Source organism: Tetrao urogallus (assembly GCF_951394365.1).
Source record: "Tetrao urogallus genome assembly, chromosome: 1".
Taxonomy (NCBI): domain Eukaryota; kingdom Metazoa; phylum Chordata; class Aves; order Galliformes; family Phasianidae; genus Tetrao; species Tetrao urogallus.
Window position 1 is genome coordinate 20,271,850 of NC_136813.1, and position 17,429 is coordinate 20,289,278.

The 17,429-nt window shown below is 36.0% G+C and overlaps 1 protein-coding gene across 1 annotated transcript in view; it reads left to right on the top strand.

Moving 5' to 3' along the window:
- Window positions 1–17,429, top strand: part of PAN3 (poly(A) specific ribonuclease subunit PAN3) — a gene marked incomplete at both ends in the record, with an annotated part of 74,807 nt that overhangs the window by 28,958 nt on the left and 28,420 nt on the right. Inside the window, 2 exons of the mRNA XM_079548858.1 lie at window positions 6,992–7,153; window positions 15,324–15,474. Of these exons, the coding sequence (XP_079404984.1) occupies window positions 6,992–7,153; window positions 15,324–15,474 (313 nt within the window). The remainder of the gene's footprint in view (window positions 1–6,991; window positions 7,154–15,323; window positions 15,475–17,429) is intronic.

Consider the following 17,429-nt stretch of genomic DNA (forward strand, 5'->3'; position numbering starts at 1 on the left):
TGCACACCTCATAGTGCACCTAGGCTGAACTTAGCGTTGGAGGAGTATAGAAGAGCAGGTTGTGATGTAAAGAAAACTAATAAATATTTGCAGGTAGTTCTCTATCGAAGATGTTTTCAGGGTGTGATGTCTGACCTGCTTTGCTGTTTCCTTTGGAACTATTGCTTACTAAGATTGTTCTGCATAATGTTGTTGTCTTAGTATTTACTACATATGTCACACTCAAAAATGTGATACTGAGTGGATTGTTCGCTTACTTTGGGTTCTGTGTATGGATTAGTGATTATCATGTGAGAACCCTTGTTATTGAGGCACTTCATTTTAGGAATGCTTAATGCTTCTTATATTGATGAGTTCTTACGCTTTTGTTTCCTCACCCTATTGCTGAGCCACCTTGAAGGAAAAGAGCAGAGTAAGATGAAGATGATTTAATAGTGTAACCTTAAAGAACTACATTAACAACAGCTTTGCTGGTTTGGGTTTTATGTCTAAGTGGGTCAGATGTACTGTGTGGACTCACAGACACTACTCTCACTCTCTGTTTTTAAGCATATTTTTTCTGTTAGCCATCTAGACTTTGTCAGATGCTCCTCACAAATTACAAATTTAACTTAAACAAGCAGTGTGCTTTTGTTTACTTTTACACACTTTTGATTCTTTCTATGTTAAGATTCATGTAGACTACCAAGAATGATTTGCAGTAAATTAACTGAAAATTTCTTAAATTTATTGAAGATAGTGTAGAAACACTTAAAGCAGCAAGAAAAATATACAAAACATATGGTTAGTAAATAAAGCTGCATCAAAGTCTTTAGTCCTTTTCCCTGTCCTTGTAGTTGTGAACTGTATTTTGAGATGGTGGTACTCTGGCAAGTCTTTTTCACGTAGAAGTATTTTCTGTCGCAAAGGAAAGCCAGCTCATTTCAGTTAATCAGATGGTTTTAATTTCTTAGCAGGGAACTTTGTCGTGTGTGCTAGCTTTCAGCTGTTTTTGTTTCACACCTTACTCAGCCTAATTAGTCTGCAAAATTTGAGTCATGACTAAAATTTGTCAATTTTCCATAGTTCCTGCTGAACTTCTCATGATTTTCATGTCATGTCAGCTTACATACTCCTGAAATACACTGCGTTTAGTAGGCACTCCTCAAAAGTTTTCCTTTGCTGTGGATTAAAATACTTGGTGTAGCACCCAGTCTGTTGGAGCTTTTACCTTTAAATTTGGTTGAAACAGGATTTACACATTGCAATGATTAAATATATTGCTGTGGAGTAAGAGTTGTTTCCATGCCACGCTGCACATTTTGATTTTCTGTGGGCAGAATAATATTTATTTTATTTGGTTACTATCTTTTCATGACACTTTTCAACTAGTTTGAAGTTCTGTCCCCTGCAAAGGTCAAGGTTTTATGAACAATTAAAAAAAAAAAAAAAAAAAGCGAGGAGGAGAAAATGCAAACATTTTCAGTGTTAAATACTTCCAAATTTTTTAAACATACAAGAAAAATTCACCAACCAGACACCGAGTTTCAACTTTTAGATCAAAAATCTTTTTTTTGTTTTTTCTGTGGCTTTCATAGTAAAAAAAAAAAAGTTTCAGCCTTCAGATGTTGAGATAAGGAAAACAAGTGTAGGCTGTCTTGCGTGCCAATGGAGAAATTGTAATGAAATAGGAAGTGGAGAGAGTGTCTTGCTTAGCAAAATTCTAAACCACATAAAAGACTTGTAGCAATACTAGCCGCAAGGCTTACGAAGTAATGGTAAGGCAGCTTCTCTTATTCTTATTACCAGCTTGCACATCTTCTAGGTGTGGTTGCTAAAAGTAGCCTAATGTTCAGATGTAATACTTTGTAGGACTTACTTCTCATGTTATGGTTGTTGGGTGAAAATACCCCTGATGAGAGCTTCTGGAAGGAAGGACAAAGCTAGCTCCTGAGCTAGCTGTTCAGGAGTCACAGAATCACAGATTGGAGTCCTTTGCAAACTCTACAGAGGAGTTGGTTTATGGTTAGCTTTCATGCTCTTATTTTTTAAGAAAGAATATATAAATGCTTGTTCAGTTTCAGTAGTCTAGCACAAAAGCTGAATGTTTAATCTTTGTAATGGTCTACTTTCCAGTAACATTTTCTTAAAAAGAAACAAAAAAGCTCTTACAAAGTAAGTCAACATTTGAAATGAAAATCTCATATTTCTTATTGTCTTTATGTTATTGCAAAATTGAGATATAGTACACTCAGACTTTCCTGTTGGATAGTGCGTGTTTGTACACAGGACACAAATCAACTCTCTGTACAACAGATGAATCCTGGTTAATGCTACTGCAATAACTTTTATAATGTGTTAATTTAAAGTAGTGCTACTTGATTCATCTTGAGATAGAGAAGAATGAGTGTTAGCTTTAGTATATGCATGTAGACTTACCAGAGCTTGGATTATTCACAGTTTTAAAACACTGTGGCCTGCTCACATGTTTGTGTGCTAAACTGTGTATTTTTTAATGCAGAAATTGTCTTGTAAATCGAATGTTTAAAGTCCATCATAGATAAGTGCATTTTTTAAGCAAAAAAACCCCCACATTGTTTGGAACATGAGTGATCCTGAGTAATTTAACTACATATCTTCAATAGTTCATAACTTTGAAATTGTTTAGTTTGATATGCTGTTATCCAGACTTAAATATTACATAAAAATTGTTAGACGGGAGGAGTCTTTATAGTTTGAATCTTACTAAGCCTTTTCTTTAGTTTTCTTGTTCTGTAGGATAGCTTCATAACACTGGTGTATCCAACTCGTGAACTGGAAGGAGGAAGTGTGACATTACCTACCACACATTACTTGCCTTCTCTTTGTGAAACGGGAGAAACTAGGGGTGAGGCTTAGCTTTGTTGCAGCAGATTGTAGGAAGAAATTAGACCTGCTAAACACGTTTCCAGGCTTCATTTTGAATGAATGGGAGGCGAGTAATTAAGCTGACTTGAGGAAAATTTTCTAGCGTGGGTTAATTAAGTTACTCATCTGTAGTAGTGCTCTGATGCGAAGAATGCTATTGTCCTTATTGGTTTTAGAGTAGTAATGTTTCTAAGTGTAATGTTTCTAAGACTTTGGGGGTTTATCTTTCCCAGTAGATCTTTCCCTTCCCTCTAATCATGAGAACCAATAGCTTTCTGTCATTAATTGCTGGCAACAGCTTGGTATTACAGGGCAAGGATTATAATTATTAGCTGTGGTTAAAAATGCTTACCCTTCTCACCCTGGGGACCCAAGGTGTTGCTAGCAATTAGATGTACTTAGCCGTTCCCTTCCTCAAGTAAACACTTGCAACCAGAAATTACTACTACTACTTGCTTCTGTGCCCAGGAGGAACTGAACTCTTTGAGTATTGCCTTGTAATAATTTGATTCTGTTGTTTTTTCCTCTTAAACTACAACATGAAATGTTACCTTATTTTTTATTTTTAAGCAAGGGTGATGTTTTATTGACCTTTTGCAACTCTTTTGGAATATGTAACCATCTTGAGAACTGCAAACTAGTTTGAGAAATAGATGCTTAGAGATTAGGTATTCAAATGCTATAGCCACCTTCCTAAAAGAAAAAAAAAAGTGCTGAAATATCTCTTCGTTTGTATGGTTGAACGGATTTGTTTGTATTTTACATTACGGAAGAAGTTTATGAAAGACAAAAGTGCAGTTTCTTTTCTAACTTTCCAAAAGAGTTGTTCCCATGCCAATGAATTGAGAATGTTTGTATAGATGGTTATGCCTCTGTTTTTCAGATAGATGTATCAGTTCAGAAATGATTGGTGCATGTGGATTTCTAAGGTGCAGTGCTGTTTCTGCTTTATTAATTGTCCTGTGTAGGAGGCAGGGATATAGAAAACTTGATGCTCTTTTCCAAACTGCTTGGTCTCTTGTTCTTTCATTTCTATAGAATCTCTCCTTTTGGCAGACAGTTTGTTTTCTACTCTTACGTAAGCTCAGATTGAGTTTCTGATTCAGATGCAATTGTTCTTACTAAAAATCATTATAATTTAGAATGATTTCAGTGCAAACAGTTTTTTTTCCAAATGTTAATGCTGTACTGTCCATCATTTAATGTCTTTCTGTTTTAACAATGAAATCCTGGCCTTGTAATCTTCTGATAATGTTTTGTAATGGATAATGAAAGCAATCTTCAATTTCATCTCATCCAGTCACCTTTTTTTTTTTTTTTTTTTTTTTTTTTTTTCCTTCCCAGTAAGGCTGTGAACTGGCAGTGTGAGAGCTCACATTTGCTTAATATTGCTCTATGGCATAGAATTAACTGTTGTTTCTCTCTTGGTCTGCTAACGTGTTCCTTCAAAGCCAGTTTCATTCTGTTGCCAGGAATCTGAATTCCATTGAAAAGGAAATAATCTTCTTCCCCATTGGCTCGGTTCCTCTTTTGTTTTGGTTCTCCTTTTCCAAACATTTATATATCACTTTTTATTGCTAAGAAGTCAAAAACCGTTTGTGAATAGGAATGCGATGGAGCACTGGATTGTAGTCCTAAAGTCTGGATCAGACAGTGCCTTGCACTTGAGAGAACATGGAGGGAGATGGGGAAGCTGTGGTGTAAACGTCAGGAGATTTCCTTCATGATGCTATTATTTCCAAAAGCCACACTAAGAAAATAACATACTACACTCTAACCTCCCTCTAAAGTTCATTATTATTTGTATATCTAGTTTCTCAGACGTTAGAACTTCTACCATTCAAGACATTACTAGTCTTCTTTTAATTACTAAGATGGTAAGTTGTTCAACAGTGGAGTGATCCTCCCCATAAACAACCTATGTTTAGCTCTACTGTGATCAGTTTACATTTGAATTACGAGAGGAGGTTGTACCTACCCATCACAATTTACCAAATTTCTTATTGTAACTGAAATTAAATTGTCTTAATCGTTATGGAAGTTGATTAACTTGATCTTTATTCAGTTTATTGCCTTTGTAGCTCGTGGTCAGTGTTAGGCTTCTTGTTCTTTTATGGGCAAATGAGCTACTAGTGACTTGTCACAGCATTAATTCTTTCCAAAGCTTTCAGCCCAAAAAACTGCAGAGAATTAAATTGAATTGATTTTGGGTTTTCAGCCATTTCATGCTAGTCATGTCCTGTATTATATATAGGTTGCTCTGAAAGTAATGCATCCTATTTGTTTCCATGAAAATTACAACAGATACGAAGAGCATGATAACACCATCTGATAGAGCAAATTCTTAGCTACAAAACACTGTCTTTCAGCATAGTCACTATCATTAGATACATATTTTTCTCAGTCACGAATCAAGAGCATGGTGTGCTTTTTAAAAAAATTTTAAATAATTAAAAAAATAATAAAAAAGATTTGCATGGCCATCTGGAATGGGGCACGTCTTTTGTGTCATCATCGCTTCTAAAATGCACCACTCATCATTTCACTGCGCTCACGTCTCCTGTTTGGTCTCCATAAGTATTGAACAAGCATCAGAGAATGTCAGTGGGTGCCATTTTTTCCACATGGAGGAATTCAGTGACACACGTTTGCTTCGTATGCTCTTCAATGTTCTATGCTGTTTTGTCAGACTGCTCCTCTGCTGCCATCTGTTGCACGGTAACAAAATGTAATGGAATATTAATGGGAAGGTTTTACTGCCAAGCCAACATCATCAGCCTCTGATATTGTGGACCAGTGTAATAATGTAAGAGGCATTACTTCCAGGGCAGCCCGTGTTCAATTTGTATGTGAGTGAGGAATCTTTTCCAATTAAAATTTCATCTTGTTTCCTGAAAAACTGTTTCTGAAATGCATTACCAAGGTACTTCTTCCTAAGATTTCTAAGTTGCTAGATGAAGTAGGTACCTGAATAAAGGTAAGTTAAGCTTTCGTTAATGAAAAGATGTATCTAGATGGTGATAGTTGCACTTTTATGTCAAAAAGCAGAAGAAAAACAAACCAGCCCCTACAATTCAGTCTAATTTTTGCTCTAATACATATATTTAGACCAAGATTTTGTTTGTGTATGTGTTCTGAAATATTTCTTCTGATTGTATTTACTATTGAAGAAGGTACACATTGGTTTGAAAGCCTAGAGAAACTTGGAGGACTTATCTACTTCACCTGCTTGAAAGTCTTTAACACATTTTTTTTTTTTCCCCAGTGTGTTTTGAATATAATGTTCATCTCGTGCATTTTAGGTAGTTTCATGTGTAGAGATCATTATAAATCTGATACAAGTTTAACTCCTATTAAGGCTTAACTATCTCCTGCAACTTCATAAGTTATGTTTTGTTTTCTCAAGTTTAAGTCAGTTTCCTGTGCATTTGTTGTGGTAGTTTTCATTTGTCAAGCAGAGGTAGTAGCTGAAGTTAGTTCTTTGAATGTGAACTTGAGCATGAACATTTTTATCGTTGAGTTCTTGTCAGTAGTTGTACCTGTTTTTGTTGGTGGTGTGTTTTTGTTTTTTTTGTTTTTTGTTTTTGTTCTTGAAATCCTCAGGAGACAAGTCACGGCAAATTTAAACTTAAAAAGAAGCATGTAGAAGTCAGTGATAATTTGTTTTTTGTCAAAAAAAAACCTCAAAGGAAGAATTAGAGTTCTGTATTATGATGTGGTTGAAGGTATCTGTTGGAAATACAGATTTTCTTTTTTTTAAACAACTTACTTTACTGAATTTCCGTGTGTATATGTATGTGTGTATATATATATATGTATATAGATATACACTCATATTTCAGTGGCTGACGCTTGGTGGAAAGACTTGCATATGAATATTTAATCCCTGAAGTTGTGTGGCTTATTCTCATTTTTTAAAATGTTTATTACGACCAAATAGGAAGGATTGAAAGGAAACAGTCTCAGAAAAAATTACAAATTTTACTTGCAAATTGTTTCCTATTCCACCAATCCAGAAATGATATCACAGTGTAACACCTAAAGTAGTGTAGCTTTAGATGAGGGTTGTTAGGAGTGGCCTGGTTTCTCTCCTTCTTTTTCGTAGCCCAGGAAGTATCGACTGGGGATGCTGGATGAGAGGATAGTTCCGGTGGGATCAAAAGCAAGAAAATCAAAGAACCCTATTGGCTGTCTGACTGACAGGTGTAAAACAGGAGTACCCATCAATATGGTTTGGTGGAACAGAGTCACAGAAAACAATTTACAGGTAATTTTTTTTTTTTACTAGTCACTTTTTCTGTATTTTGGATGCTTTATTTTAAATTCTAGAAAATGTTAGAAACAGTTACTCTAAATAACGGTTGGAATAGAATGAAATGTTTTCCAAACAGGCATAGTGACCCCTTTAGGGAGAGTGACTCAGATTCTGTTTTATTCTCTTCACCTGCCCCTGTTTTATGTTCTCTGCTTGATTGTTATAATCCATGGAGGAGAAGCAAAAATAACAATTAAATGTATTTTAAAAACAGACAAATGCAACCACTTACTTCCTGTTTCAGGAAGTTTCACTGTGAAAATTAGTGACTTTTGTTAAAATGATTGACAGGATGAAACAAAAATCCTTTAGTGCAGAATGTAACCATCATGATCAGAAAGTGTAAATATCTGTGGTTGAAATAGTTTCTCAACTTTTGTGTTGAAAACTCTAGATTGCATTCTTGAGTCTCCTCAAGAGCTGGACTTGAGGGTATCTTATTTGGAAGCAGCAGGTTATCCTTGAGGTGATAATGAAGAATAATTCTTTTCTGGGAAGGATCTGCTCAGTGTCCCTTGAGACAGGGTTTAGATGAAAGTTGTTATAGTTGTTGTAACTATAACACTCCTGCTGCTACTACTATTTTGCACTGAAGTGGTGCTTTTGATTTTTTCAGAGATGATTACTCAAGTCTTTGTTTAAGTTTGTTTTCTATTTTTTGTGTTTCTGAGTGATTGAAATAGGTAAATCAGCAACAGACTTGCTGATAACTAGAGTGTGTGGCCTCTGAAACTTCTTTCAGTTTGCTAAATCTTTGTCATATTATGGTTGATGTGACGCTCACACTGGAGCCCTGTAATGCCAGTACCAGTTTTGCATTACTTAATGGTTGGATACTTTTTTTTACTACTGAGATTGGGAATGATTAGCAGTTTGTTGCATGCAAGCTGACACTACTTTGTATGATCACTTGGCCATAAGTCTTGTCTTGTCCCTTTTGCTGCCAGAGAAGCAGCAGAGCCACAGGCAGAAAATGATGAAGCATTGGTAGAAGAGCCAAGTAAGGCTGCAGAGGAATGGTTGAAGCCACTGAAGCACTTATTTTCTTGAGTGAAAGAAGACTGACAGATTGATTTACCTGTGTTTATCTAAAGAGCTGCCAATCTTAATTAGGAGAGATGCTGAAACAGGTTGACTTGAGAGATTGTAGATGCTCCATCCCTAAAGGTATTCAAGGCCAGATTGGATGGGGCCCTGGGCAGCCTGAGCTAGTGGGTGGCAATTCTGCCCATAGCAAGGGGTTGGATGTAGATGATCTTCAAGATCCCTCCAATTTAAGCCAGTCTTTGATTCTGTATGTGTGATTTGCCCTGAGAAAACAGAAAGAAAATTGGTTTTCAAACTCCAAGTAGGTGTTTAAAGTTACATAAATAACTGTAATACAAAATCTTATGTTATAGGTTTACGGAGCAATTACATAGTTTACTGTGGAGATTTGGCACTTTATATAGTATGTTTGTGCACATCCGTTGGAAATAAAAAGAAAGGGATGCTTCAGCTCAAGGATATAGGGAAGAGATTGCATAGTAACAATGGCGTTTGGCAAGAGTGAATGGAAAAAGGTGTGGAACACAGGCTATAGATGAGATTATGAGGATATGTAAAGCTTTATGTGGATAAATAAATAAATTTTACTTTGACATTATTGTTCTGATCATTAAGTCTTTGTATTCACATGAACGTTTTCTGAGTCACTACAAAATCAAAGCTCAATAATGTTAAAAATTTTAAATGTTACTTGTAAAATAGCAAAAAAAAAAAAAAAAAAAAAAAAAAAAAAAAAAGAAGAAAAAAAAAAAGGCTGTGGTTATTGGAAAAATTTGGTTTGTGAAACTACCTTAGGAAAAAATAGGCACCGCAAAAAAAAAAAAAAAAAGAAAACAACCCCAAAAAGTAAACTACAATAGTTTCATACTGAGATTTCAGATTGTCCTGAAGTAGAAAAACAGTCATGCAGAATCCACGTCTTGCATTGGTCTCTCCAGTATTTTGAAAAAACAAGCTGTTCAGAGGATTTTGCAGGTGTGAATATAGATTATACCAACTAAATCTAGGCTGATGGTGAGTGCTAAGCAATCATAAGTAGAAAAGTTAAAATGTAGTGAATGCAACTATTTGAGGGCGTTTTTTTTTTCTTCATTAAAGATGAGAAAGCAAATTTACATCTCAAAATTGAACGTCTGCTCTTCTAAATGTGTGATTTAAGATGTGGGAAGGCACTATTTCATGGTGCAATGTTGTTTTTAAAGGTGTGGAGATGCTTGTCTGAAAATGAGTAGTTTACCAAACAAGGTAGTTCTCAAGGTGTACTATAAAACAGTTTCTCAGGCATGGCTATGAATTTTTAATCCAGATCTGTTTAGTTTTTTTTTTTTTGTTTTTTTTTTTTTTTTTTAACTTCAATCACATAAGCATAACACAGTATTTAAAAGTGGAGTTCAGAATGAATGGTGTTCCTGGTTCTGCATTTAAAAATAAATAAATAAGACAAAAGGCAAAACCATTCCTTAGTGGTGTATTTTGCCCTGTGTTAGGATACTAAAGCAATGCCACAAGATGGATATTGTATTATCAAAGTAGGTATAAAATAGCACGAGTGGATTCAACTTTTGTTATACAAATCATTTGTTAAGCACCATGATTTTTTTTTTTTTTTTTTGCTTCTTGAGTTGAATAAAATTTTATGAACAGTTTTAAAAGTATTTTGCATCACAAGCATAGACTTCTAGAAGTTTATAGTTTTAAAAATACTCCTTAAAAATATTCTATAGTATTTTACTAAAGAAATAACACATTGCGTGTAACAAACACGTTTTGTCTATGCTAAACTCATCAAAATTAGTTGGGCTTTAGTGAAACTGTCTCTAACTTTTGAAGAGCGGAATTGGAATCTAGGTAGCAATGTTGGTGAAATGAATTTTTTAGATTTAACTGTGTGGATAATGTGATGGTGTGTTACAGTATCTGAAACAAGGAAGCATATTGCACAAATTCAGTAGTGAGAGGGAAGGAGATTTGTGTTCAAGTCCTTAGTAACCTCCAACATCTGATGGGCTGCTCTGACATTCCAGAATGTGTCCTTTTCTGATGTCACGGGCATCAAGGAATCCTTCTGGAGAGAGGATTGCTGCAATGCTCTCTGCGTAGACTGAAGCTACTTCTATTGCACATCTACCCATTAAAAAAAAAAAAAAAAAAATTAAAAAAAAAACACTTTTGCATGTTTTAGAATTAAGAAAACATTCTGAGATCTATGCCGCATAGTAGGCTGGCAGAGAACTGCCCTGCTCATAGCTTGGGTACAGTTCAGTGGTGGTTTTCTGTAACCATTACAGGATTATGCAATTCTGGATGTCAGAACAGATCAACATGAATTGGGAGGTGAAGGACAACATAAAAAGAGGACAGAAAGGCTTGTTTCCAGTTTCTAGCATGGTAAGTACATTAGCACATTCTTCTGAAATGAAATTTGCCTACATTTTGCTTCAGGTAGCTGGCTTTTATAGTGCAACTAGAAATAACTGAGTCATGTTACAGCCAAAGAAATGGGCTGTAGCTCAACTGGTGGGAACTGAACTGGAAATGAGAGAAAAGGGTAGTCCACTACTTCTGTGGGCTCCCTGCACAGCCTTTAAAATGTCTTGGTCTCAGATCCCTCCTGTTCTTCAGGGTGTCTCTTTCCTTTATGGCACTTTGAGGATTAGTTTATGAATGAATGGACTGGAGCCTTTGGAGCTCATCATAGAGGAGCGCAGAGAAAAATTATGTGTATTGGAATTGATAGTCAGTGAAACAGAAATTGTTATCTTCGTAGACTACAGAAATCTGTTGATCTGTAAAACTCTAAAACATATCCTGAAGTTACAATGCTGCTGTGCTGTTCTGTCAGCATTGGTGAGAATATTCATTCTCGACCCTTTTCTTTCAGTGTATGCTTTGCTTTCATCTTCAGCCTCCTTTAAGGATTCTTGAATTATTTTCCTTTAGTACCCACAGAAGATCGTTGTTTCCATCCCCCCACTAGTAGATTTTTTTTTTAGTGCTTCAAACATGAATGAAACAAAATGATTGAAATGAAAATGAATCATTTTTGTGTGTGCCTCTCTGTAGGACATGTGCACCTGAAGCTGGAAGGTGCAGTCTTCCACTTTTTGCATAATGCACAGTGCTGGCTGCTGCTTGTTTTTGTTTTTCTCTTGATTTTTACATCATCTTAATTCATTGCATGTCCTCTGTGTCCTCTGATAATATTGAATTATATTGAATTACAATATTTAAGTCTTCAGTACCAATTTTGTTTTTCACAAGTCCTGGTTTTCTCAGAATTAAAATTTTAAGCCTAGTCTAACATGAAGAAATTTGTTATTATTTCTTCATCTTAACGTAACTAAGTGAAATCTGTCGTAAAACTGAGCATGTAGGGAATTTAAGCATAATGCTGAATGATGAAAATTAATTAGGTATAGATTATTTTTGTTCTTATGAAAGTGTAAGGATTTTTACTTGCTCTCCTCTTGAAGCTCGGTAGTAAGATTCTATCAGGAAAACTGTAAAAATGTTCGGTATAATTTAAAGCTTGTTCATCCTTTAGACTGATGTTTTCAAGTCTACAGCTGATGGAAATGTAAAACTAACACTAGGATTTAAATTTACTGTCAGAGTGCGATATCCTTCAGGACCAGGAATGTCACTTTGTTGGCCATTAAGAATGCTACTTCCTGGCTTTTGCATGTTTGTGTGTTCATTGGTACAAAATGTTGTCTGCTGTGTTTGAGAAGTATTGAAAAGATTGAACAGTTAACTTGGTTATATTCCATCCTCTAAATGCTATAGATGTATTTGGGATATGTTTTATTCTGTTGGAAGCAAGGCACAGCAAAATGTGTTTTAGTTCACGTGAAAACTTGTACGCTTTTAGAAGTGTTCTTTAAGAGCTGCAACACAAATAAATACGACATGCATCAAAACATGGCCTAGGACATAAGCTTCAAATTTTGATAAAGCATTACTACTTTTGATCACAAATTATTAAAATTTTATTGTACTGCTTGGATTATTTTGTTTTGGATGGTGGCTCTGAAACTCGAGAGATTTTTTCTGTACTTAGAAAACAGTTCGTATGTGGGAAATTTTTACATTTTTTACAGTAAATATTTAAACAATTTATTGAATAATGGAAAAAGTTTTGGGTTACAACTTCATGTTTGTAACTTAGCAGGAAAGCGAATAGGCTTTTGTACTGAAGAGTCTAGCTGTACAGATCAAAGCTATTTTCAGTGAGAACGTTTATGTAAGTAGTTTTGTAGAAATAAATCAATCTCATCTGGCAGTGTTTCTGATGCTGACCTGTGACACTAAATAATGCAACGCAAACTGAATTTCCATCAGATTTCTGAACCACAGCTGCAGAAATTCTACAGCATAACGCAGCCTGCACTGGTAGATGCCTAAATTTCATTCTTCAATATGAATACGCAAAGACATTCCAACAGGGTTAACAAGGCAGCTGTTCCTATCAACTCTGCCCTCGTGAGTCCAGCCTGCAGTAGTGTGTCTAGGCCTGGGTTCCCTAGCATAGGAAGGATGCAGAGCTGTTGGAGTGTGCCCTGAGGAGGACTATGAAGATGAACACCTCTCTTATGAACAAAGGCTTAAGGAACTGGGCTTGTTCAGCTTGGAGAAGGCTCTGGGGAGATCTCATTACAACCTTTCAGTACTTAAAGGGAGCTTGTGAAAAAGATAGACTTTTTACATGGCCTGATAATGACTGGACAAGGGGGAATTGCTTTAAACTAAAAGATGGAAGATTAGGTTAGTTGTTAGGAGAAAATTTTTCCCTCAGAGAGTGATGAGGCACTGGCACAGGCTGTCCAGAGAAGCTGTGGATGTCCCATTCGTGGAAGTGTTCAAGGCTGGGTTGAATGGGACCCTAGGCAGCCTGAGCTGGTGGGTGGCAGCCAGCCCACAGCAGGGGGTTGGGGCTGGGTGGTTTTAAGGTCCCTTCTAAGCCAAATCTTTCTATGACCTGCCACTTAAAGTATGGTTCTCAGGTCCTTCCACTGTAAAATGATGAAGAATATGTAGGTGACTGTTCTACAGAACAAAACTGCAAGTGTGTATGAGCACTTACTGAATGCATTTAGAATTAAGAAGTTCTGTTCTATAGGCATCGATTGAATTGATTTAGTGAAAGTAGTGAGAGTTTAGCCAGAGTTGGTATGCTTGGGATCTTGGAAACTCTCTCAGTTGCTCTATTAAAGGCTGAGAGTGTCTTCAGAGGGTTGTCTCCTTTCTCCACTTGCGTTTTCTGAATTGTTTACCATCTTCTTCTTCTGTTTTCTAGTTTAACAGCAAAAATCTTAGGTTTCACATAACTGTTTGAATTATCATGTTTTTGATAAGATACTGCAAATTCTGTCCTTTGCTGTTGCAGTTGCTTTGTTTGAGTTTTCAGTATATCGCTATGTGGACAAATTATGCTCAACTCTCTGCCACTTCTGTCATTTTTCTCCAGTTTCAGTGTGGAACTGGCTGAATTGTTGCACAGCAGATTTTATTTTTTCCCGAGGAATGCAATTCTCTTAATTATCTGAACTTTAAGTACAGGAATAAGTCCAGAATATTAGCTTTTGATTTTAAACGTATTAGTTGCTTGGTTACAGTTCTAGGCTGTACAAATCAATGTGCCTTCTTTTTCTGTGGCTTCATTTGTTTGTACCCTTGCAAGCTTGTCTGTGTAAGTCCTGAGTGTTTTAATTCGCTAGTCTGCATAATTGGTTATGGCTATTCTTTAGTATTCAGACAAACGCGCAATGGTCATACACAATGACCATTGTGTAACATAATGTGGTGGGCCAAAGGTTGTGCGGCCCAAGGCGAAACATTCTTACCTGGGCATCCTCTTCAGTTCTACAGCTTTTAGAATTCTCTTACTTTTCTAGTTATTTGAAATACATTGGTATTACATTTGACTGTCCTTTTGAAATGAAGATGTTAAAAAAAAAAAAAAACAAACACAAAAAAGTATTTTCAAATATTTTCCTGCACTATCTAAATTAGTGTTTCATAATCCCTCTTTTCTAATTTGGCACTAACTTAAGTTCTGACTTAAGTTGGTGAAAATAGAATTTAACCTTTGAGTTTTTTTAGTTATTTTAAATCTGCGTAAAACCATGATGATCCAGTACCATTTGCTTTAGAAAACCACTATGGATTATTTTAGCAACATCCTTTGTCTACCTAAAATGGTTTCTGTCTTCTACTTTACCTTGTTTTGTTATGGCAGTTTTGAGAGGAATGCTTAAAGTGATCTTGTAAACTGAACTTTGACGTTTAATACTTAATTACAAAGTAATTTTCATGTAATATTTTATTTCTTGTCATCTCTTTTCTTCCACTAAAGTCTAGTGTAACTTGCTGTTCAATACTAAGCTTTTTGCCTTTTGAGCCGTAGTTTGGATTTTTTTCCCCTGAAGTCCTCTTGCCTCCTCTCCCAAACCTCCCCCCCCCCAAAAAAAAGACAAAAATCATGCACGGATTTTAAGAGATATTCAAAGTTGGTTCTATTTTTTTTATGTACTAGTAAATAATGAATGTTTGACAGTTACTTTTTTGCTATTTGTTTCTGCTGTACCAAATTTAAACTCATTATTAAAGGCGTTAAGTAAGTGAAATATGTCATTAAAACAGAGGTTTTCATAGGATAGGAACATGGTGGGTTCTTCTATTGCTTTAAGTTGGAATTGCTACTTATTTTTCAATGGATTTTCTAAAGTCACTTAAGGACGGTCTGCAGTACTGGTGAGGTCTTCTCACTGTCCAATCAATTCTCCAACTGTATTGTATAATGCTATTGGAAAGCCTTTTTGCAAAGTGTTTGTGTTAAATCAGCTCTTCATATGGAAATCTTGCTAATTCTACTTCACATGTAATATAGAAAAACGTTTATAACCATTCATGCAGACCAGCTTCCTGTGTCTGCAGTTTTTGTCAGCAAGTTGTACATAGTCTGAATATCCTCTGCATTCAGTAGGCCTGCCTAGAAAGTGTTTTCTACCAAGTAGGCATTGTCTATCTCTTCATGTTTAAAATAAACATTTAATTCACATTTGTTTTCATACAGACACCAAACCCCACTGCAAATGAATTTATTCCTAAAGGAGGATCAACCTCCAGGCTGAGTAGTGTATCCCAGTCAAGTATGTCTGCCTTCTCTCAAGCCTTGTTCTCTCATCCCTCCATGGGAAGTCCTGCTACTGCTGGGCTAGCACCAGGTAAGTTGAGAGTAATGATTTACACTACAGTTGCTTCTTTTAAGTATGCTGAAAATAATTTTGTCAAACTTATAATCAGATTTATAGTGAATAAGTCTGGCTACCTTCTACTTTTGCTCTTCATTTTGAGAAAGTCTTCGGGCACATAAAAGTGAAAGGAACTTGAGATTAATCTAGTAGAATGAAACTGAAGAAGCTGACAGGACACGGGGAAATATTTCAAACTAAAGGAGGGGAGATACAGACTGGATATAAGGAAGAAGTTTTCTACGATGAGGGTGGTGAGGCACTGGCACAGGTCGCCCGGAATGCCCTGTCTCTAGAGACGTTCAGTGAGGCTGAACAGTGAACAGAGTTCTGAGCAACCTGGTGGAGCTGTAGGCATCCCTGTTCATTGCAGGGGAGTTGGAGTAGATGACCTTTAAGGGTCCTGACTCAAATGATTCTATGATTCTGTGAAAATCAAACTGCAGACTCTGAAATTCATTCAGGCACAGCAGCACTGAGATTACCTCAGACTAATTTACTCTTCTTTTTTTGGGGAAAAGAGGTGCTGAATTATAACACAGTCTACTCTATGCTGTCCATGATAGAGCAATATCTGGCATAGCTTTAAACTACCTCTGGTCTAGAGACATGCTGCAGAGAATATGCACACTGATTACCGTGCATTGGTCTGCCCTACTGATTTATTTCTAGAGGATGTAAACTAAACAATTATTTTCAGTATTACTGATATACATGTGGGCTTAAGTTTTGCGCAATAACAAAAGTAGAATATTAGCTTATACCAAAATCATTTGCCTTGCAAAGTATCCATTAACTCTTACTTGTGTCTACCATATTATGTCATTTCGCTTTCAATATCAACTTCTAAATGTTCTGTGCATAGAATTTTGACAATTTTTTTAAGTTCAAATTGTTCATGGATCCGTTAACTGCTTAAGATCAGAAATTCCTAATATTTACTCTATAGAAAAATGAAATAGTCACAAGATGCGAAGATGAGCAGAGCTGGATGTTACGTATCTCAGATTCTCTAACAAATTTCTTTATGTTCTTAAACCTGTGGCAAAGAGCAAGAAGCATTAGGTAACTACCAAAATTAAAAGGGCACATACTGTAACTATTTCTTTTTTTAAAAACTAGTACTGACAATTGCCCTCCATTCAATGGGCCTTCAGGCTTTCCCGATAATAGGGAATAAAAATCAGTGTCAGTATCACATAAGTCAGCATTTAAATAGTGCAGTGGTACAACAATTGAAACAGACTAGGAAGGTGATTGATGCTTCTGCTGAACAAATGAAATATGATGCAGTACTGTGTCTGATTTCATCCTGTATTGTGCTGTGCAGTCTTATTGGAAAACTGTTGTGTTTATATGCCTCTCAGCCTTATCACCTGGATTGAAAAGTATATAAAGGATTTAATAGAATGCAGTAAAATGGTCCACTTTTGGAAAGTGTCCAGTGGGATCTCAGAGGGATCCTTCACAGTCCAATTTCTTTACTATCTGTAAGTAGTACTTGAAAGGATAAGTAATGCTGTTGATGAAAGAAGTTCTTACAACAGTTTGAGGTCCTTGAAATGCACATGCCAAAGCGGAAAATGATCTAGGCTCGAATACTAATGTTTGTTCAGGAGAAGAGGGATGGGGGAATCCTTGTAAAAGCTAACTTCAGGCAAGATTGGCTTGTTTTCTTGTTATTTCTGTATAGTTGCCAAGAATATGAGCTTAAAGCAGGGGTCTGACTCGGGTGCTTTGAATTTTTGTAGAAGCTTCTTTCTCTGTGCTGAGTGCAGAATGTTCTGAACTTAAGTATGCAGTGTAAATAATACCCACAGATATTTGTTTTTATTTAAGATGTTTAGCTCTCAATTTATACCTCCAGAAAAACAAAAACAAAAAACACAAAACCCCAAATTTTTGCTACTTTAAGGTGACTTAGGAGG